At 43.0% G+C, this 23,036-nt stretch overlaps 1 protein-coding gene across 2 annotated transcripts in view; it reads left to right on the forward strand.

Annotated features, from left to right (window-relative positions):
* LAMA3 (laminin subunit alpha 3) overlaps positions 1-23,036 on the forward strand; it is a 257,294-nt gene that overhangs the window by 209,385 nt on the left and 24,873 nt on the right. For both annotated transcript variants that reach the window (XM_027576783.2, XM_027576785.2), the window contains 15 exons: positions 156-272; positions 893-1,047; positions 1,330-1,471; positions 2,259-2,361; positions 4,089-4,205; positions 4,290-4,469; positions 4,986-5,128; positions 8,525-8,695; positions 11,410-11,561; positions 11,705-11,867; positions 12,300-12,433; positions 13,262-13,406; positions 16,063-16,182; positions 16,561-16,694; positions 22,735-22,852. In XM_027576783.2, the coding sequence (XP_027432584.2) occupies positions 156-272; positions 893-1,047; positions 1,330-1,471; positions 2,259-2,361; positions 4,089-4,205; positions 4,290-4,469; positions 4,986-5,128; positions 8,525-8,695; positions 11,410-11,561; positions 11,705-11,867; positions 12,300-12,433; positions 13,262-13,406; positions 16,063-16,182; positions 16,561-16,694; positions 22,735-22,852 (2,094 nt within the window). The remainder of the gene's footprint in view (positions 1-155; positions 273-892; positions 1,048-1,329; positions 1,472-2,258; positions 2,362-4,088; positions 4,206-4,289; positions 4,470-4,985; positions 5,129-8,524; positions 8,696-11,409; positions 11,562-11,704; positions 11,868-12,299; positions 12,434-13,261; positions 13,407-16,062; positions 16,183-16,560; positions 16,695-22,734; positions 22,853-23,036) is intronic.

The following is a 23,036-nucleotide window of genomic DNA, read 5'->3' on the forward strand; positions in this document are numbered from 1 at the left end:
CTGATTTCCCCTCACTCTGTAGTTGCCTAGATGATCTTTAAGTTCAAGAGAACGTTCTGGCTCTGAAATTACTTCTATGCTGTGGTCTAGTTATGCCTCTGCCTTCTGATAACATACCATGCAGTTCAAGCAGATATTCTTTTTATTCTCTCCAGACGCAAGTTCAAGAAATGAATTCCCTGCAGAGTGATTTCTCCAAGTACCTAGCCACCGCGGACTCTTCCTTACTGCAGACCAACATGCTTTTGCAGCGGATAGGGAAAAGCCAGGAGGTAGACGAAACTCGTTCTCCAGAAAATTGAAAAAACATTCAGATCATATCCGAGGAAACCAGGAGATAGACTGACCTGTGTTTTTTCTGCAACATATGTCTTTTAGATGGAAGGAAATAAACCAAAGTGTTTACCCTTGGGGTGCAGGGGTGCAAATGAAGTGTCCTCCCTATGTCTATTCGTGCCACCTAATTAGCCCACAGTGAGCAAATGTTGCTTTTGTGATAACAAAACAAAATTGGAATGCTGTTTTTAAAATATCAAGCCTACTTTTATTAGCGGAACCTATTTAGGACTGATCAAAGATTGACCACATTAGCAGCCCAACGGGTATTTGGAAAATACCTTTTATAATAGCTGTTTTTAAATCAGAAAAAAACTTCTAAGCCAGAAAAAACAACTTTACACTAATGATAACTGTGTGCTTTTATAAAATTTATCAAAGGGGCTACCCATCATAAGAAAAATGTTCAAATGGTGGGAAAACTTAGAAAAATATTATCAGCACCACTACTGAAGTAATGCATCCTGGGAGCCTGAAGTTTATGACAGAGTTTAAGAAAACGGCATGTACATTCTTTGCTTAAATTGACACTGTCTCTGTTTACCTGAAAACATAGGAATATGAAAAGTTAGCTGCCACTTTAAATGAAGAAAGACATGGGCTAAGTGGCAAAGTGAGAGAACTTTCCCAGTCCACCAGCAAAGCGTCCCTGGTGGCGGAGGCAGAAGCGCATGCACAGTCCTTACAAGCGTTGGCAAAGCAGCTGGAGGAGTGAGTTACCCCCGAGGTCTAACTGAACGGGTAGCTGGAGCCTAGCGTGAAAGCCTCCCTGACAGCTGGGTCTCCAGAACAGGGTAGAGGGTGGGACCCAGGGCCCAGGGCCCAGCCCCACCTGCAACAGGGGTTTGATTCCCAGATGCGTCCTTGCCACCTCTGGTCTCCCATTTGCCCACTGAATCCGAGAGGCTGGGGCGGGGCAGGGGCGGTGATGGAAGGGGCCTCAGCTGCAAGCTGTGGGGGCTGCTGGAGCCCTTCACCCATACGGTCTTCCAGGATCAAGAGGAACACCAGTGGGAATGAGCTGGTGCGCTGTGCGGTGGATGCCGCCACCGCCTATGAGAACATCCTCAACGCAATCAAAGTGGCTGAGGATGCTGCCAACAAGGCCACCAGCGCGTCCGAGGCAGCCCTCCAGGTGGGCACATGCACTGGCACCTTTTCTTTTTTGTATGCACTGAGGAAGATAACCAAGCATTATTTTAAATCAGAACCTGTATTGAATAGACTTGAACTTGCTCTAGATGTGGACCACTTCTGTATTCACTTGACTGTTTTGATATGTGTAGCACAGTTGAAAGAACAATTTGTAAAACCAAATGGAAATGACACTGATTATCAATGATGAGTAGTATATCCTGCCCCTTTCTAGGAATGATATAGGCTGTGATTAAGTATTGACATTTCCCAAAAAAGAGATTTTATATACAGTTTGGTAAACATTTATTTCCTGTCATTTGTCATAACACCTAGGCATGTCTTGGAGTCCTATGGGATCTTCTCTGCACCATGTAATAGTCCTATACCTAAAAATAAAGAACAAAATAGTAGACATCAAAGAATTATGGGACAGGCCTTCTTGGAAGGTTAAAGATGTTTCTCTCCCAAATATTGAAAACCTAAAAGTAATTCAGTTCTGTCTCAGTTATTGTAGAGGGTATTGTGCAGACAACAGGCAGAAAAATGAGACAGGTGTCACATAATTTGTCAGTCTGTCACCAGGGAAGGGTCCACCTCCCCAAGAGACAAGTATCTACCTACAGCCCTAACTGTATCTTTTAAGAAACAGTCTTAAGGCTCCTCCCCACCTTTGAACCTCATCCTTTAAAGGCGGAAGATAGGGTTTTCAGAGTAGGATGAAAATCTCACTCCACATTTCCTAAGGCGTGCCACATGCTCAAGGCTGATAAATGCTTTGCTTTCAGACAGTGATAAAGGAAGATCTTCCAAGAAAAGCGAAAACTCTGAGTTCCGACAGTGATAAACTCTTAAAGCAAGCCAAGATAACACAGAAGCAGCTCCGGCAAGGTATTAGAGTTGGTGGGTAGGGGGTGGCTGGGATAGCCAAGGGCCTGAAAACGACCAGTAAGACCAGGAGAAGCAGCAAATTCTAGCAGCTAATGCTCTTCTTGAATTTCAGTGTCAATGCAGATGACACTCTGGAAATTCATGGTCTATTTTATAGATTTATTGTTGCCACCCAACATTCTCACATATACTAAATTAACTAGAACTTCATGAGTATACATAAATCTTGAGGGCAACAGACCTGTTTGGGCCTGGACCTGGGGGCCTGTTTCATTTAATCCACATGTGACCATGGCATTGGAGACCCACACAGCATAGAGGTGTGTGCAGGTCTGGTTTCTCTTTGAAGGCCCAGATAATAGTTCCAGGTCATTGGTGCTTTAAAATTTCTTAAGTCCTAGAACCTTAGTAAGTAAAAGTACCAAAATCACTACCACTGTGAAGCATGAGAATTTTTGAATCATAAATTTTATCTTTGAAAATTTCCCATTTATTTAATTTTTTACAAAACAATTAAACCATCTCAACCTCACGAAATTCTAGTGTTCTGAAAATGCTATCTCTTGGTTTTTCTCTGGTCTCTCCTGTTCCTTCATGGCCAAGAAATCATCTTAGGCCCTTTAGTGATTAGATGCCTTCTGACAGTAAATAAATGTATTTATCTTTTTTTCATTTAAAAAAATTCAATGCATGAAAAATTACATCCAAAAAAATGTGTAGTGACATAGAATGATTTGCTTAGCAAGTTGCAGGAATTAAAATTTCCTGGTATAACATCTATTCCCTTTACAGAATCTGAGCTAAGAGGTGAGGATTGGTGTTTTAGATAGGGTTAAGGATGCTAACTACACTGGTATTTTTTTCTTTTGTTTTCTACCAGCTTGCTTGCTTCTTTTTACCTTTTGATCCCCTTCACCCATTTTTCCCACCCCCACCCCCGGGTTCAGGCAGCCACTAATATGTTCCCTGTATCTATGAGCTTGTTGTTTTCATTTTGGGCATGTTTGTAGATTCCACATGTAAGAGAGATCGTATGGTATTTGTCTACATTGTTATTTAAATCAGTCCTGGAATCATAATTTAAGCCATATATCATCACTTGGGTCTTAAAGCATTCACTGGTCATTTTGCATGACCCCGAAGTGGCAATATTATCAGCTAGGAATGCCTGTGAACTCCCTCCCTTTCACTGAATCGCCTTAAATGTGACAGTCTGGAAATGAACAGAAACAATGCCTACTTTGTATGTCTATTTGCTTGGATAAGGTTCTCTCAACAGCACTTCTTTATTATATTCCGACTGAAGAGGCATCCTTTCTGCATTATTCATTCATTCAGTAAGTATGTACTAATATTAAGCCCAGACTAGTGCCAGACAATGCACTGTGACACAGCAGTGAATAAGACAATCGCCTCCCTTTCCTTCCCTAAGCAGAGACAATTGCCCTGAGCAGAGTGGAAGTTAAACCTCCCCTAAATGATATGTGGAAGTTAAACCTCTCCCTCTCTTCATGGGCATTTCTGAGGAGTCTGGGACCACAGGCTTGGGAATGCTCCTGGCCTCTGTAACCAGAGTCCAGTGGAGCTGTGGGTCTAGGCACACACAGCGGGCATCTCTGAGATGCAGGTCTGCTCAGTGGTCTGCCGTTGCTGGCTACTTCAGGCGCCACCAATACCAATGGAAGGTCAAAATCCATAGGTAATTGCCTCATGATGCTTTATTGTAGAAATCAGCCCAGCTCTCAACAACCTACAGCAGACTCTGAAAGTTCTGACAGTTCAGAAAGGGCTGATTGACACCAATCTCACTGCCATCCGCGACGACCTTCGTGGGATACAGAGAGGTCAGCATCTCCCTACCCACCAGACTTGGCTTCTTTTGTCGAGCATTTCAGATACTTACACCTCCCTCTGTGTGTGTGCATTAGATGACATCAGTGGTATGATCAGTAGCGCAAAGAGCATGGTCAGAAATGCCAACGACATCACAAATGAGGTGCTCGACGGGCTCGGCCCCATTCAGACAGATGTGACAAGAATTAAGGATACCTATGGGAGAACACAAAGTGAAGACTTCAACAAGGCTCTCACCGACGCGGATAACTCAGGTATCAGGCATCTTTTGGCCAGGACATCTTATCCAGTTTCTGCATTGTTATGTGCTTTGGTTGATTTATTTAAATTCTTCCCTTGTAAAGCCCAAAATTAGAAATTAAAATATTAGAAAGCAGCTTCACGTAATACATTCAAAGAATATGGGCATTCTATTAATTGGAAAGACTAGGTAGGATTTTTTTTTAACCCATTAACATTGCTATTGATTTTTTCTTTTATAGAGTGGAGATACAGATCCCTTAATCATGAGGTGTTAAATTATAATTGATATTAAGGATCAAAAAACAAAGATTTATTTTCTTCTGTAGTGGTCAAGAAAGATGATCTGATAACTAGATAGCAAGCTAAAATCCATGATGTATTTAGGAAAGGTATTACCTGACTCTGAGCCATCCTATCCAATATTTAGGAACCAAACATAACACTTGACAAATAGTGTCAATGAGAAAATCTGTATTTAACCTTTTCTCAACTCGCAATTATAAATTTGTTTGTGATCTCACCCACAGTAAATAAATTAACCAACAAACTGCCCGATCTTTTGAGCAAGATTGAAAGTATCAACCAACAGCTGTTGCCACTGGGCAACATCTCTGATAATGTGGACCGTATCCGGGAGCTAATTCAGCAGGCCAGAGATGCTGCAAATAAGGTAGGCATGTCCCCACATTGCTAGGCACTAAGGCTCCGTCTTTGAGAAGTCACTACATTCATCAAGAAAGGGAAGGCATTTGTTTACACATGAACTCGTCGTCCTTCTTGCTCTAATTTTTTGGTTGTTTGGAATGCGAAAGTTGACTTCCTCCTGTCAACCTTCAAAAGTGCACGTTACCTTCATGCCGTAAATGATCTGGTATGTCAGAGACCTGAAGCAGTTTCCTCCCCATTGAGTTTATGCAGGCGGGAAGAAGGGGTCTCCTCCAGACCCTCGTTGGGAAGTGTTATTGCAAGTTCGAGTAAGGGTTCTATCATCAGAATGTGCTGATGTGATATTGCACAGGCCCTAGTTTCTTATTACAGCTTGAAAGTTGTAGAATCCACCTTTACTAAGGACAGAGGATTATAGCAGATTTTCTTCATTGGAACACAAATTCATCAGCCTTTCTCATTTTCACCTGACAGTGTTTACCTGAATTCCTGACACTTCTCTCTCAAGAATTTGTTTTGTCCTAAAATAATATTAATGAAACATCTTCCATTTTTCATCTACCCCCTGGGAGATATTCAGAGACAGAGGGTTGGGAAACCAAGTCAGAGTATCACTGCCCTAAGGACACTGTGGTTGATTCCAAGGCTCACTGTTACTTCTTTTGAGCCCTTACATCTGGGAAAGAGGAATACTCCCAACGTAAAACCTTTAACAGTGGGGCGTCTGGGTGGCTCAGTCAGTTAAGCGTCTGCTTTCAGCTCAGGTCATGATCCCAGGGTCCTGGGATGGAGCCCTGCATCGGGCTCTGCACTCCACAGGGACCCTGCTTCTCCCTCTTCCTCTCCCTCTGCCTGCCACTCCTCCTGCTTGTGCTCTCTCTCTCTGTGTGTGTCAAATAAATAAATAAAATCTTAAAAAAAAAACAAAAAACCTTTAACAGGAAAACAAAGAGCATAAGGCACAGTTGGAAGACACTACTTTTTCACACCGACTCATGCTTTATATAAACCAAATGAAAACTATTATGTTTCTAGCTTTTGCCCTTCTATAGAAGTTCATTCACTAATTTATCCAACAAAATTTGAAGCATATAATAACACCATGGTCAAGAGCTTGTTAACCAAACCAGATTGTCTTGGTTTTGATCCTAGCTCTGTCACTTCTGAGCTGTGGGACTTTGGGCCAGCCACTTCACCTCTCTGTGCCTCACTTTGTTCATCTGTAGAGCAGGGTCCATAATAAGACTGTCCCCATGAGATTTTTAGGATTAAACTAGGTAATGTAAAATAGTTCTTGGCTAATAGTGCCATGTAAGTGGAAAATAATAAAATATAACTTAAAAATAAGCCAGCGCTTTGGAGCTCCTGGGTTGTGCGGTGCTCTCCTGGGTGCCCAGGACACAGAGATTAGTAAGCCATAGTCTTGACCTCGGGTTACTCACCAGCTGCTTCAATGTGGCAACTGGTAAGCAGACTACACTAAGAAGCTGGATAAAACTGTGTTAAGCATGTCTTGACAACACTCACTTCTACCTGGAGAGGCTCAGAATGGTACTAAAGGACGTGTAGAAGAATGTTCAATGCGACACAGCTTGTCATCACAAAGATAATTGGAAAAAAGCCAAATGTCCATCAATAGGAGATGGATAAAATTGTGATAAATGTATACAATGAAAGACCACACCACAATAAATATAAATGAGCTGGAGCCAGCAGGTGTGTCAATACAGATAAATCTACAAACAGAGTGAGGCCAAGAAAGCAAGTTGCAGATGGATATGTGGAGATACCATTTATATTAAAGTATTTAAAACATGAGTAATAAAACTGATTACAGTTTATAGTTAGATGCATTTTAGTAAAAATATTGCAACATGCGTGGACCGTGCATGGGAATCTAAATCCAGGGTAGTGGTGGCCTCTGAGATGGGAGAGAAGAATGAGGACAAGGTGAGATATGCAAGGAGTTTCTATTATACCACTCATGTTTAATTTCTTAAGAATGTAATGAATATACAGGTATATTCTCCATTCTTTTTATGTATACATGAGATGGCTTCTTTTTTTTTTTTTAAGATTTATTTATTTGAGAGAGCAAGAGAGAGAGAGAGAGTATATGAGAAGGGAGAGGGTTAGAGGGAGAAGCAGGCTCCTCGCTGAGCAGGGAGCCCGATGTGGGACTCGATCCAGGGACTCCAGGATCATGACCTGAGCTGAAGGCAGTCGCTTAACCAACTGAGCCACCCAGGCGCCCCCATGAGATGGCTTCTTAATTAAAAAAATTAAAAAGACTGAGAGTTTTCCAGGTGACAAAGGGCATGCCAAGAAAGACTCAGGATGTGATTGGGTAGACTGGAGGGTGGAGGGGTGTAGAGAAAGAGGCATAAAATGAGCCTGTAAAATGGGTGAGGGGTGCTCAGTCACAAGCACGTTCGAGAAATGACAGCCTACACCATCGCTAAGTACCCCACTCCAACATAATACCTTGCATAAACCAGGTTTTCCATAAATATTTAAATGCTTGATAGATAAAATATAGTTGGTGTAAGTATCATTCCAGGAGTGTTATTCTTTAGATTATTAAGGAACATTTATTTTCTGTGTTTGAATGCCATCTACCCAAGTTGGTCCACAGACCAGCACTAGTCAGAGAAATTTTGTTACTGGTCCATTATATGTAAATATAAAGTTGAATGTATATGTCTAAAAACTTTCAATAATTCGAATTGCCTCAAAATTCAAGCATGGGATAGTAGGCATGTATTTTGCACGCCTTATTTATTTCATTTTTCTAATAATTTGATTTTTAATATATTTACAAAAGTATTGGTCCAGGGCAGATTAGAGAGGGGAAAAAATGGTCCTTCACCCACTGAGTTTAAGAAGCACTGTTTTAGAGAGCCCTGATGCACTTGTTTTTAAGGACTGAATGCCTATAATAAAAACAACCATAACATGTAATATATTAATGGGGAATGGTTCCTTAAAGAATTTATTTAAAAAATATTTTTGATGTATTATATATGTACAACACGTCAGGCACCATGCTAAGTGCTTCCATACATGTTAGGTCATCTGTACAAAAACCTCCTAGGGTTGCAGCTATGATTATAATAATGATTATCATTTCTGGTACAGAGAATTAGATGCACTTCTCAAAGACCCCTGGCTGGTAAACAGAAAGAATATGAAAGCTTTATTACTCAGCTCCTGAAACAGCTTCATGAGTTTATAACCCAGACCTAGTAGACACACACACTCCTTTGCTCTTTATCATAACAACTGGGAAATGATGACATAGAGATGAAAGGAGTTGTGGCACAGTCCCAGGCTGTCCCTCTGAGCACACCCCTTTTCCTCACAGAAGAATCTTTAATGACCTAGATCTTTTCCTTTACAGGTTGCTGTCCCCATGAGGTTCAATGGTAAATCTGGAGTTGAAGTCCGGCTGCCGAATGACCTAGAAGATTTGAAAGGATACACATCTCTTTCTTTGTTTCTCCAAAGACCTGAATCAAGAGAATATGGGAGGACTGAGAATATGTTTGTGATGTACCTTGGAAATAAAGATGTAGGTATCGCTTTGACATTTCTCTTGTTTTTAAAAATAATATGGTTTGGGGATCTTTTTTTTTTTTGAATATTGGTTCTGTATTTGCTGCATGACCACCAAACTTAGTGGCCCAAAGCAACAGTAAATGTTTATTATTTCACACTGTTTCTATGGTGCAGTGTTCAAGAGTGGCTTAGCCAGATGGTTCTGATTCAGGGGATCTCATGAGCTGTCTGTCAAGATGTTGGCTGGGGCTGCAGTCATCTGAAGGCTCGACTGGGGCTGAAGATTTGCTCTCAGTTTGGTTCACTCACACGCCTTGTAAGTTAGTGCTGGTTGTTGGTAGGAGGCATTTTTCATGCCACAGGTCCTCTCCATAGGGCTGTTAAGTGTCCTCATGACACAAGTCCAGTGCTCAACCGACTGAGCCACCCAGGCACCCTTTGAACAGTTCATTTTAGCCTTTAGTCCCTCCTCTTAAAATACATTTTTTTCAACTTAAGTGTCAGAGGAAAAAGTAATCGCTGGCTGGGTTAGGATATAATTGCTGGAAAAAAAATGTCTGAAAGTTCCCCTGGAACGCTGTTGGGGTGATCATGCTACCATCACCTTGGGGAATTCCACTATTTGTGGGTTGAATTGTGGCCCAAAAGAATATGGTTTTTGAGATACATGTCACAAGTGTGCCATTGCCATTGGCACAGCAGGAAGAAATCCCACCAATATGTCAGCAGACTCCACCCCCTCTGATGGCATCCCAAGGGGCCACCCATCATTTGCAAATTGTTATTTGTTGGTCTTATCTGATGGAGAGGCCTTGCCCAGTGGGCTCAGCACATGACACATGTGAGCACATGCACACCGGGGGTTGAAGTTCAGCACCCCTCCCTAAACAACCAGGGCAGCAATATCAAGGCTTCATGGAAATCATCAGTGGTTCTTTCTCACAAAATCGTGACCCTGCCCTCCTCCTCAGAATGCCCAGCTGCAGAACCTTCCTCAAGTCGGCAGGGATGGCACCATCTGTGGGTGAGGACTGGAGTGAAATGAAGCCTCTCCTGCCTAATTAATAAGGCATGCAGTTGCCCTATCTCTTTCTAATTCTAAATTCTTTAAACCACTACTGTTACAGGCATTTTGAACAGTTCATTTTCTTTTTTTTTTTTCTTTTTTCTTAGCAAGCAGTGGAGTGGGGCAGAGAAAGAGGGAGAGAGATAATTTTTTTTTATTTTAAGATTTTATGTATTTATTTGACAGATAGAGAGCATAAGTAGGCAGAGTGGCAGGCAGAGGGAGAGGGAGAAGCAGGCTCTCTGCTGAGCAGGGAGCTGGACATGGGGCTCAATCCCAGGACCCCAGGCTCATGACCTGAGCTGAAGGCAGCCGCGTAACTGACTGAGCCACCCAGGTGCCCCGAGAGAGAATCTTTTTTTTTTTTTAATTTTTTATTGTTATGTTAATCACCATATATTACATAATTTGTTTTGGTGTACTGTTCCATGATTCATTGTTTGTTCATAACACCCAGTGCTCCATGCAGAATGTGCCCTCCTCAATACCCATCACCAGGCTAACCCATCCCCCCACCCTCTTCCCCTCCAGAAACCTCAGTTTGTTTTTCAGAGTCCATCATCTCTCCTGGTTCGTCTCCCCCTCTGACTTACTCCCCTTCATTCTTCCCCGAGAGAGAATCTTAAGCAGGCTCCATGCCCAGCGCAGAGCCTGGCACAGGGCTTGATCTCACAACCCTGAGATCAGGTTTCACAACCCTGAAACCAAGAGTCCAGTGCTCAACCGACTGAGCCACCCAGGCACCCATTGAACAGTTCATTTTAGCCTTTAGTCCCTCCTCTTAAAATACATTTTTTTCAACTTAAGTGTCAGAGGAAAAAGTAATCGCTGGCTGGGTTAGGATATAATTGCTGGAAAAAAAATGTCTGAAACATGGTTCTGGAAAATTCTGGTCAATTAGAAAGTAATTGGCTGTGATTAGTGTGTGTGGGTGTTTAAAGATTCCTAAAATTGACACTATTATTAATCACTCTCTAATGCTTTAAAGTGTTGGTACTTTATTTGTAGCTTTCTTATGACATGACTTTCTGCTTTGTATTGTGACAAAATGCACATTATTCCTTCAACAATTTTATACCATCTACCTACAAGGTACCAACACTGTATGATACACAAAAATTTGTTTCTTGAATGTGAATTTCATGTTATGTATATTTTACCACAATTTTAAAACTTCATATGTATCTTCAGGTGCTGATATGCTAACAAAAAAAGATATATATGTAGCTGACCGTGGTAACAGAGGGTTCTATGTATTGTTAACAGAGGGTTCTAGGTATTATAACAGAGGCATGTGCAAAGTGTTAAGAGATCATTGTATGGTACAGGGAGAACAAAAATGGCTTATTTCCAGACTAAAATCCAATGGAGACCTGAGTCTGTATCTGGTTCATCTTTATGGCAAGTGCTTGGCAAATATTTGCAGATTGAGCGAATGGGGGAGTGAATCCGTGAGTGCAATGATCTGGGAGAGGACAGTGCAGACATTATTAAGTGTTCTGTCTCTATTGTTCTGTACAAGGAGGTACCTCATTTATTCAGTCTGCCCAAGGGTTATTGTGTAAAACCCATTAGTTATTTGAAATGCACTCTCTTGGGATGGGAAGTTGAGAGGACCAGGGTGTGTGCGAAGTGCTCTGAGGTGGCCTTGATGTCTCCAGGCCTCCAGGGACTACATCGGCATGGCAGTTGTAGACGGCAAGCTCACGTGTGTTTACAACCTGGGAGAACAGGAGTCTGAACTCCAAGTGGACCAGAGCGTGACCAAGAGCGAAACTCAGGAGGCAGTAATGGACCGGGTGAAATTTCAGAGGTACAAGTCCCTCTTTCTTAATCTGATAATATTACCAAACTCCCCAGTGTATGTGCTGCTAAACCCCATTTTCAGTATCTTGGCTTTGACTTCTTCAATGTTTGTATAATTTTTAAATATAACTTTAATTTATTTTTAAACAGAGTTTATCAGTTTGCAACTCTAAATTACACCAAAAAAGCCACATCCAGTAAACCAGGAACACCCCAATTCCATGAAATGGATGGTGGAAGCAGCCACACGCTTCTCAATCTGGATCCTGAAAATGTTGTATTTTATGTTGGAGGTTACCCACCTGACTTTAGAGTAAGTGTAAATGTCATTTCATTGAGTGAAAATATTTACGTTTGAATTTGGCATAAGAACCTCAGGTCTCTTTTCAATTATCCATTATATATAAGATGGATTTAACTATATATTCTTAAAGCATATCCAGTGATAAAAACTAACAGTTTTTGAGTACTTCCTATGTGCAGTGATCTAGACTTAAGTATATGAATCTAAATAGGCATCATTACCATTCCCATTTCATGGATGAAGAAACTGAGACAGAGCAGTTTAATAACTTGTCCAAAGTCAGACAGCTGGTAAATAGCAAAGCCAGGGTCTCTGGCTCCAGGGTCCACATTCTTAATCCCTATGCTACAATGACAGTTGAAAGTGATGGATTCATACTATTTTTTGCCCAGCCTGATCAGTGTCCTTTGTTGAATTAGATTTTTTGTTTCATTTTTTCAGCTTCCTGCTAGACTGAGGTTGCCTTCATACAAAGGTTGTATTGAATTAGATGACCTCAATGAAAATGTCCTGAGCTTGTACAACTTCAAAAAAACTTTCAATCTCAACACAACTGAAGTAGAGCCTTGTAGAAGGTAAAAACAAAACAAAACAAACAACAACAACAACAACCAAACAACCAGGGACCAGTGTCTCTGTAACTGTGATTTTTGGTAACTTGCTGTTATATTACATATAATAAAGGGATGAGCCGATGAGATGTGATTTTGGTGTCACTGATAGCTTTGGGCCAGTAGATCTTAAATTATGATTGCATGCAATACTGCTAGTCCACCCCTAAAAGTTCCTCATTTGTATAAAATATTAGATTGATAGAGTTTTCTCAATTCTGAAAAAAATGAATCCTTCTTAAATTTTTGGTGCTTACTACCTCAAAATATTCAATATTAGATGGTACCTGATTCAGGCACAAAATTACGTATTTACTGTAAGTTTCAAAAAAAAATATTAGTCCATGAAACATACCATAACTTTCAAGGTACTCTGGCAGCTGGACCTATTTGGAAATTGCTATCTTAAGCTCCTGACCTTCCCTGTAGTTAAAAGGATTTGGACATACTATTACTCAGAATAAAATTATATTTCAAGTTAATAATTTTTTTACATTTCAGGTCTTCAGCTAGGCCATGTCTTCCTAAGTAGATATTTCCAAAGGCTGACTCTTAACTATTATCTTTTTTGAGCTAGGGTTTGATTATCAGAGAGCATAAGAGCACATCCAGGAGAAATGGTTGGCTCTTTTAACCTTCTAAAGATGTTTCCTTTTCTTGAACAAAATCATGACAGCTACATTGCATTGGCTTTGCTCTGTTTTTCGGATAGCAGCATCTTGTATTAATAAGCACACTTGAGCGGTGGTCATTTGCTGCCGTGTTCTCACGTGTGATCATTGATGTTGACAGGAGAAAGGAAGAGTCAGACAAAAATTATTTTGAAGGTACAGGCTACGCTCGAATTCCAACTCAACCAAATGCTCCCATCCCAACCTTTGGACAGACGATTCAGACCACTGTGGATAGAGGACTGCTGTTCTTTGCAGAAAACAAGGTATTCTATAACAAACATCCAAATAGTACCAAGTACGTCCATTCAGTTAAGCAACTTTGGGGTAACTGGGTTATTATAAACAGTTAACTAGATCTGAAAAAGTGTGCAAATGTTACCTACGTCTTTTCTCTTGGCCCAATTCTGCTTTCTTTGGCTATGGGAATGTGTGTTTTAATGAGGCAAGTAATTGGGAATTTGAGAACATGCCACTCAAACATGTCATTGTCAGTTTTATTCTTTGAAAACCATGGTTTGCCTGATAATATACTTAGTCTGCCTGAAATCACTTGACAACCTCCCAGGGTCTCTGAGAGTCAGACTGTTTGACTTCCTGCTGTTTGCATCTTGGTCCAACTTTTGCCAGGCTCTGTGGAAGTATGTCTTTTCAGTCTGATCCTTGGCTTTCCAAGGCCTGGAAGCTTCTGAGTTTTCAAGCCGCTGAAGTTTCTGGAGGCCATTCTTAAGTCTAGTTTGGAGAAATCCAAAGTGACTCTGCAAGTAATGGTCAGCGCCATCTGCTGGGAGATGGGCCTGGAGTGACTGCTCCTAGGTGTAGGGCCTTCTGGGTGACGGGCCTGGAGTGACTGCTAGGCGTGGGGCCTTCTGTGGTTGCTCTACAGGAGAAGTGTGGATCAGCTCATGGGATCTCTGTCTGAGAACATGGGAATGATACGGAGCTTGGGATTTGACCAACCCCTTCTACCTGCAGGGTGGGGACAGAGAGACCTGATCCAACTCTCTTCTCTGGGGCTGGTCTTGACCCTCTGGCAGATTCCAAGGCTGAACCAGTTCTGAGGATTTGGGAAGGTCCTGACCTGCCGATAGAATGCAAGGAGCCAAGAAGTCACACAGCATCTTCAGGGCAAGGGGGTTGTTTCCAAAATAAGGTCTTCCTTGTACTACATTTTGGAGACCAAGAACCAGAAATGCTGTTTAGGCAGAGTGGCTCATGATTCAGTGAGCTGATGTGACTTGGCTGTTGTTGAGTGTGATGAACCCTAACTGCCTCCCAAGGACAAGATTTAGGATCCAGATAAGGACTGATGTTACTTTTAAGTAAGGGTTCTGTCCATAGATGTCAAAGAGAGGTCTTCTTGTCATTACGGAACTGTGGAAGAATAAGCCTTTAAGCCCTACATCAGAAATTCCTCAGTGTATCTTTCAACTAAGGAAAGGCCTGCTTCAAGTATGTGCTTTACACAGGGATAGGGATGCAGTTACAAGCCGTTGCTGCCCTCAAGGACCTTCTAGTCTAGAGGGGAAGACAAATATTTCACAAAGCTATACTCATTAATTGGTTAATTAATTCATCACAATGGCCATGAGTGGTATAGAGGGAAAGTTTGGGGTGAATGAAGATGTATAAAAGACTTGAGCAAAGTCTGGGTAATCTGAGATCGGGAGGAAAGTAGAAGACAGCATTTGGAGGCAACAGGGCAGAGGGGTGATCGCTGTGGGGAGAGGGGCATAAAGACGGCCTGGAGGTGGGAAGGGCAGGGAGCGCTCAGGGACAAAATGGTGGCCCGTGTGGCTGGGGCAAGGAGAGGCAGAAGAAGCTGAAGGGATGATCAGAGCCCCACAACATGTACGGGGGAGCTGGGGCTTCCCCCTGAGAGCAAAGGAGGGTAATGAGCTCTCAATGGCCTTTCCCACAGAGCACTCTGGCTGCAGAGTGGCAAGTGGGTTCAGGAAGGGACAGAGTAGGGGGGGACGGGGCATTATTGCTGTGTAGTCTGGCTAAACAAGCGTGGCTGACCCTGGGTGGCATGAAACAGAGTTAAAAAATGGGGGAACTGACAAGATTTGATAGGAAGGGAGAGGAGGGAACGTTTCAGAGTGACTCCTAGTAGGTTTGTGGCTGGCTCAGCAAGGTGCTTACTGGTGAGAGAGAGAAAGGAGGAGGGAGAGCGATGGGAAGGGCGGAGAGACAGGCTTGGCAGCTGAGGGGATGTAGATCTCAAGCCCTGCTTGTGGTATTCAAATTTGAGGGATCCACGAGTCACCTGCAGTAACAATAAGGTTACCGGATGTGCGGACCTGGCCCCGAGAAGACATGTCTAGGCTAGAGAGAAGCATCTGGGCTTCGTGGGCACACACCTGCATTGGGGCTACAAAAGTGACCTTGACTTTGAAGCAAAGAGAGGGTGGGAGGGAAGAAGAGGTCTTTGCGGGCCCTCGGGGAACCCTCCACGTTCGAATGGAAGGAGGGGGACTGGAGGGGATGAGCCAGCAAATGAGGCTGAGAGAGCAAGCAGTTGGTAAGCAGAGGGGGGCAAATGTCGGGGGTTTCACGAAGACCATACCGCTCTCCGAAAGTTGGCAGTCATCTTTTCAAATGGTGTTAATGACCTGTATCTTTTCCCTTCCCATTTGTGCATGCTGGTTATGGATCATATGAAACAAAATCGTGATCATAGCTGCATTTATTGCGTCTTTCCTGCATGCCGGCCACTGAGCATGATGTTGAACACGACTTAGAATATTTACACATCATGCCCAACCTGGCAGGTGGATATTACAGCACTGTTGTCCCTGTTAACTGAGGAGGGGGCTGCAGCTGAGAGCAGTTTGTGACTTGAGAGTATTTTGAGTTCCAGGCCTCTAGGTCTTCTTCAGTGGAATCTCCTGATAAATCTACATTGTTTCCATGCCTTAGGATCGCTTCATATCTCTAAATATAGAAGATGGCAAGCTCCTGGTGCGATACAAACTGAATTCAGAGCCACCGAAAGAAAAAGAAGTTACACAGGTTGTCAACAATGGAAAAGACCATTCGGTATGTCCTTTCAGTCTGTTCATGTGAATTATTAAATATCCTCAGTTCTTTAAAATTAAGTCAGTGCCCAGAACATTTTTCTATTACCAGACGAACTTACAGTTATTAAAGGAGGAGGGATACCTCCTTTCAAAATCTGAGTACCTGGGCATGAAATATATATATATGGCATATATAAAACATGATTAATTTCAAATGCAAACGTTTCTATTAAAATGTTTCAATATTATATTTTTATCCAGAAGTGCTACTGCACAAAGTCTTCCTACCATGTATATAATCAGTCTGAAGGAAATAAAAACATAACAGCCCTGACCCATGCTGAATAGGATTCTTTAATTCCCCATTGCTTACTGACTCATCTCTCATTTATTCTAGATACAGATCATAATCGGAAAAACCCAAAAACTTATGAGGATAAATGTGGATTTGTATAACAGCATAATTGCTGGTGACATATTTGATTTCAGCACATATTATCTGGGAGGAATTCCAGTTTCAATCAGGGAAAGGTAAGATGATGTTTTTTTTAAAAACAAACAAACAAACAAAGAAGCAGATTACCTCTCTGAGAGATTATGGTTACGATTGCTACTGATTAGTTTGACTTTTTAAAATCCAGCAAAAAGGGTGCCTGGGTGGCTCAGTCAGTTAAGCGTCTGCCTTCGGCTCAGGTCATGATCCGGGGTCCTGGGCTCAGGTCCGCATCGGGCTCCTTGCTCAGCCGGGAGCCTGCTTCTCCCCTTCCTGCTGTTCCCCCTGCTTGTGCTTGCTCTCTGTCTCTGTCTCTCTCTCTCTCTCTCTCTCTCTCATTCTCTCTGTGTCAAATAAATAAATAAAAAAATCTTGCTAAATTTTATTTTAGCAAGAAACAAACACAAAAAGTTTAACTTTTCAGTATTCACAGTGATAGCCAACAGAGTCAGTCATGTTGTAAACACTGGATTATGGGACTGGCCACTGAAAGAAGAAGAGTGAGGGAACCGTGGGTCACCCCTGAGTGTCATTCTCGGGAAGAGAGAAACTATAGGGAATATGGTTAGTGTTGACAATGCTGCTGATAAGAAGGGAGGCTGTGGCCCTGGGGCCCCTAACGGTAGCATAGGAGAGCGCAGGCAGTTCTGTGGCCTGACAAGCAGCACTGGGCACTGAAAGCTGGGGTTGCTGCCTTTAGGAAGTGTCTCTAGAATGTAAGGTGTGTCTGTATTACCTGCCCCTTACGTGTTATCAAGTAAGGAACAGGTGCATAACTGCTTCTTGGATAATGAATACACGGATGAATTAAGTTAATTGGAAAGGAAGTGAAGCCTAATCTGAATGAGAAAAAAACAGCACCACTTCAAGAATGCACTTAAAAATAACTTTTACATTTAAATGTGTTTGAATCCTCCAAAAAGGCTTTTTAACAGCTTGATGATAATGTGTGGAAAGAAGATTTTCTGGAAGGGTTAGTACAGACTTGTGACTGAGTGAAGAGCACGTCCATGTTTGATTGTGATTCTTCTTTTTTTTTTTTAAAGATTTTATTTATTTATTTGACAGAGAGAGACACAGTGAGAGAGGGAACACAAGCTGGGGGAGTGGGAGAGGGAGAAGCAGGCTTCCCGTGGAGCAGGGAGCCCGATGCGGGGCTCAATGCGGGGCTCGATCCCAGGACCCTGGGATCATGACCAGAGCCGAAGGCAGACGCTTAATGATTGAGCCACCCAGGTGCCCGATTGTGATTATTCTTATATGAGATCTCAGGCCAGTTAACTCTTTTCCTAATTTATAAATCAGTTGGAAGGAGTACTAGATGTGATTTATAAGGTGTTGTGCAAAGGTAGTCTGTCTTCAAGAATCCTTATGTATTTGGGCATCTGTCCATCTATAGTAAAGACGAACTAATATTTGTTTTAAAGTTCTTAAGGTTGCCCTCAAACACAAAAATGCAGATGGGAAAGCTCAGCACTTTAATAGAGTTTGGGAGTGAATTCCTTAGATTTTTTTTGAACTAGAAAGGACCTTGCATGGGACATAACCGCTGACCTTGATAGATGAAGAAATCGAGAACCAAAGAGGTGGTATTCATATTTAATATCATCAATATCATATCCACTCAACCATGAATTGCTGTTATGAATGAGCAATAATCTTGATTTTATTCAATTAAATGTGATAAAATAGATTAACTTAAGGAAGTCGGCACTACTGTGTCCATCTGAGGTTCCCGTTTATTTACTCATTACACAAATACTCATTGAGTGTCTAGGGACATCAGCCAGTGTGGCAGGTGTGGGGAAGGTGATGGTGAACAGGCCAGAACCTCAAGCATAGCAGGAGGGAGACCATAGAGTGTGGCAGGTGCCGCAAGAGGGGAAGCTCGAGGTCCTCTGGGGCCCAGGGAGGGAATTTAATCCAGTTGGGGCATCGGGAGCGTGGCCTCTGGTTTGGACCTGAAAAACAGGAGCAATCAACATATGGGAAGCACCAAGAGCTGAAGAAAGTGTCACCTTCCAAGGAACTGCAGAACACCAGTGAAGCAGGCCGGGGATACCACAATGGGGCTGGTGTGGGAAGCAGGGGCCTGAACACAGAGGATCTTGAAAGTCACAGTAAGCCATCACTCGGGGGACACAAAGAAAGGACATTATCAGATTCAACTGGTGCAGGGCAGAGATTGGATTCGAGAGGAAAAGGCAGAGGCAGGTCGAGCGGTTAGAAGATGAACATCTTCACAGAGGCGAGAGATGAAGGCAGCCGCAGGGAAATGGCGGTGCAGATAAGGCAAAAGGAACGGATTCTCAATATATTTAGGACAGTGGCTGGGTACTACTGAGCGATTTCTTAGGTTTGGGGAGGAAAGTAGAAAGTGCTCAAGGATGACACCGGGGGTTTGCTCCAGTGCTTGGGCAGGTGGACAGCACCAGCAGAGGGGCAGGGGGACGGGTTCAGGCTGAGACAGGCTGAGTTCCTGGAGCCTGAGAGATAGCAGGTGGAGATGAGGGAGAGCGGTGGGTCGAAAGGTCTGGCCCTCCTCAGAGAAGTCTGAGCTGGAGAAAGGGTGAATGCAGCTCAGGTAGAGGTGCTTGTCAGGGTTCTAGGGCAGGTGGGCTGAGGAATTTCCGGAGGCAACAAGGAAGTCACTGGCCAGTGGTTTGAATTTGTGCAGTGTTAGCACAAGACCCCCAGATAACAAGGCGGGTGCCGGTCAGCCAGGGTTTCCTAACAAAGGGTAGTGGGTGAGAACCAAAAGAAGTCGTTCTAGTTTTGGCTCAGCCACCAAAGAGCAATGTGACCTTGAGTTAAGTCAGCACTCAGCCTTTCTTTCCCTTCTCATCCCTATCCATTTAAGAAATACATACATGGATCTAGTTATGCATACACAGATAGATGTACATACAGAATTTTCCTAGTAATCTGTCCTAGAGTCTTCCAAACAAGGGATTACTCCTTTTTCTGGGCAAGTTTATACCTTGAGGTTTTTTATTAAAATCACAAGAACATGGAAAATGTAGGAGGTAGAAGCCAGTCAAAAGATTTCACTGGCCTTTTAGTCCCTTGCAAATAAAATGCCAAACAATGGCTGTTTCTGGCCGGGCTGCGTCCTTCTGGTGACATCTTTGATGGTCCAGAGAGTTCTGAAACTCCCTCTGATGTGGGTCACCGGGGGGTGGGTGGGCAGAGAGGAGTCCTACTGATCACTCCTGACCAAGGTCTGAGGGGCAAGCAAGCAGTTCTCCTAAAGGAGGCAGGTGTTCTGACCCGGCATGAGGAGAAGGCTCTTACAGACAGTAGCACTTAAGCCTAGTCTGGAGCAAAGCAAGCCAGCATCATCTCTAAAGCAGCTCTGACCAAGAGATGTTGTGGATGCCTTGTTTTCTCCTCTTTCACTACAGTGTGTCTTCTAGGCAGGGGGGCCCAGCTCTGGGAATGACTTTTTCAGGATTCCAGTCAGAAATCACAATCTGTTAATCCTATCTGCTTCCCATGAGAAGAGAAAATCAGCCCGATAATGCCAGAGGCTCTCAAGCCAACAGGACACCTTTGCTGAGGACCTATCCCATTGTGTCAGTGTAACAATAAACCATTAAAATGAAAATAATTCAAAAAGTAAAAATCAGTCAAGGATCTATTGGACATTTACACAGTTTAGGATTACCTTTGGCTCCTATGGCTCTGAAATCTGCCTACCACAGGCTTGGACCGGTTAGGCCTTTGTGAATGGCCCGGCCCCCGGTGCGCATACACAACCCAGTGTGCTAATCCTTCCATACGGCTGCCTGCACCCCTGCACGATCACATTCCTCCAGCAAGTGTGTTCAGCCCTTGCATCCTGGAGCAAACGTGGAAGTCTAGGCCCTCTGATGAGCCAGAGTAACCAGAACACCCCAAAGAAGAGTGGAAATAAATCTTCCATCTTAACATCTCTGCTGGCGATGACTGTTCTTCTGTAGGAAAGGGTCCTAATTCTTCCGAGCACTATGGGTACACAGACTGTGTAAGTGTAAAGAGCAGGGACTTTGAGTCACACTAGTTCGTGGGACACACTGACCACTCAGATCCCAGAGCTGCCACTTCCTTGCCACATGACCTTAGACCAGTTGCTTAACCACCCCCACGCCTCCCCGTGCGACCTCTGGGACAGGGTCAGAGTAGCTACCCATCTCTCAGGGCTGTGTGAGGATTCAAAGCGAGTCAAGGAATTAGCGAGCACCAGGCGTGCAGTAAGAGCTTGGTGAACGTTAGAGAGCAAAATACCTCCCTCAGAAGGTCATGGTGAGGCTAGAATAACAGTGCCTTCCACAGCACAGGGCTCCATATCTATCTGCCTAATGCCTTTCCTCCCCCTCTGCTTTTCTTTTAACTTTGACCTAGCCTATATGGAAAGAAGGACATCGGGGGATGGCAATGGGTCCGAACCATGCGGAAACCCAAGAGAGAATGGATTTTAAAATATGTGTAAACAGACAAATGCCAGGAATTAATACGAACTTTCCTTCTTTTCTGAGGCAAAAAGCCATCTTTATAAAATAATTAAGCTCAAGCTGCCATGCCAGTGAGGATTCATTTCTTCCTTTTCCTTCTAATGAAATTTAATTTCATGCGCATTACCTGTAGCTCAACTATTTATAATGATTTGAGTAAAAATGGATGCAGATACCTTTCCATTTAGAAAGGTGAGCCGCCTTAGGGATTTGTAAGGAAATCAGCTTTGTGTTTTCCTTCGTACATCACTTGTTTAAGAAACACAAATATTTGCCTGGACTCCAGTCAGTTCATCTGTGTTAATGTTTTATGGGAGTCAGCTTCAGACAGACCCAAAAGTCAAATCAAAGGGGAAAGGCCAAAAAAAAAAGAAGAAGAAGAAGAAAGGGTAGGGGCGGAATGCCAAGGTAGCCACGAAGGCAGAGCTGCTGTAGAAAGAAATTGCTCTCATTATCAGGACTCTCCTCATCATGGGAGAGTTACTAACCCCACCACCTCACATGGAGTCCTCACTCTGTTACAGGCACCATGTGAGTGCGTCGCACATACTAACTCATTTAAATTCGTGACAACCCCATAAAACAGATTAACACATTCCCATTGTAGAAAGGAGGAAACAGAGTCACAGAATAGTTATGTCGCTTGCTCAAGCAGCAGGGATACGGCTTGAACCCTGGCAATGTGGGTGCAGAGTGCTCAGCTCTCAGAAATAGCTCCTGAGGGGGCGCCTGGGTGGCTCAATCATTAAGCATCTGCCTTCAGCTCAGGTCATGATCCCAGGGTCCTGGGATCGAGCCCCGCATCGGCGGGCTCCCTGCTCGACGGGAAGGAAGCCTGCTTCTCCCTCTCCCATTCCCCCTGCTTGTGATCCCTTTCGCTGTCTCTCTCTGTCAAATAAATCAATAAAATCTTAAAAAAGAAAAGAAAAGAAAAGAAAGAAACAGCTCCTGAGTGGTCACGATTGCAGGCCACACATGGTACCAAGCAATTCCTGTGCATTAACTTGTTTAATCCTCACAGTGCTTTCCATTGTTCCAGCCTGGCATTGATTAAATACCAAGCCACATTTTTCATCGCTGACTAGAACCAGAATGCAACTGATTGTTTCTACTGAGTTAACAGTAACTAACTTAAAAGTGGACAGGAGAAAAAGCAAAGTGTTTTCTAGGGCATTCTTGGCTCTAATAAATAATGTACTTATTAATATGTATTGATATAATATTTATGGTATATTAATTTGTTAATACACTTCCTATTCACCACGTATTACCATGACTCTGGAAGGAGGGTGGGGAGCAATTCTGGATATTGTACATTTTCTGTCGCTGTACTTTTTGTCACTGGCCATTCTTCTGTCAACGCTATTATGTTAATTTTTAAAGCTGAGAATGCTGAATCACAGAGAAAGGAAGTCAGTTTTCTCAGCTTCACAAAATAGAGTTATAGAAATCCCATGAGAACAGATACCCATAAAATACATACTCGTTTATGGGTGAGAAGAACCAGACAGTGCAGAGTTTTCAGCTCCAATTCTCAGACAAGCCGGGTCTGGTACATCTCTTCCTTTTTTGTACCCCAAATCAGGTTTAACATTTCTACACCTGGTTTCCGAGGCTGCATGAAAAATCTGAAGAAAACCAGCGGTGTTGTTAGGTTGAATGATACTGTGGGAGTCACAAAAAAATGCTCAGAAGACTGGAAGGTAAGAATTCAAAACCTTCCAGAGCAGTGCTGTTCCCCAGCCAACCTATCTTATAGTCATTTATAGACCAGCTCTAGAGTTTTTCTGGTAGCACACAGTATTATGGCGAACTGGTTCATTTCTCCTTCCCACATATTTGCGCGAACTGGTTCATTTCCACTTCCCACATATTTGCAAGACACAC

This window comes from Zalophus californianus, chromosome 14, assembly GCF_009762305.2.
Source record: "Zalophus californianus isolate mZalCal1 chromosome 14, mZalCal1.pri.v2, whole genome shotgun sequence".
Classification (NCBI taxonomy): domain Eukaryota; kingdom Metazoa; phylum Chordata; class Mammalia; order Carnivora; family Otariidae; genus Zalophus; species Zalophus californianus.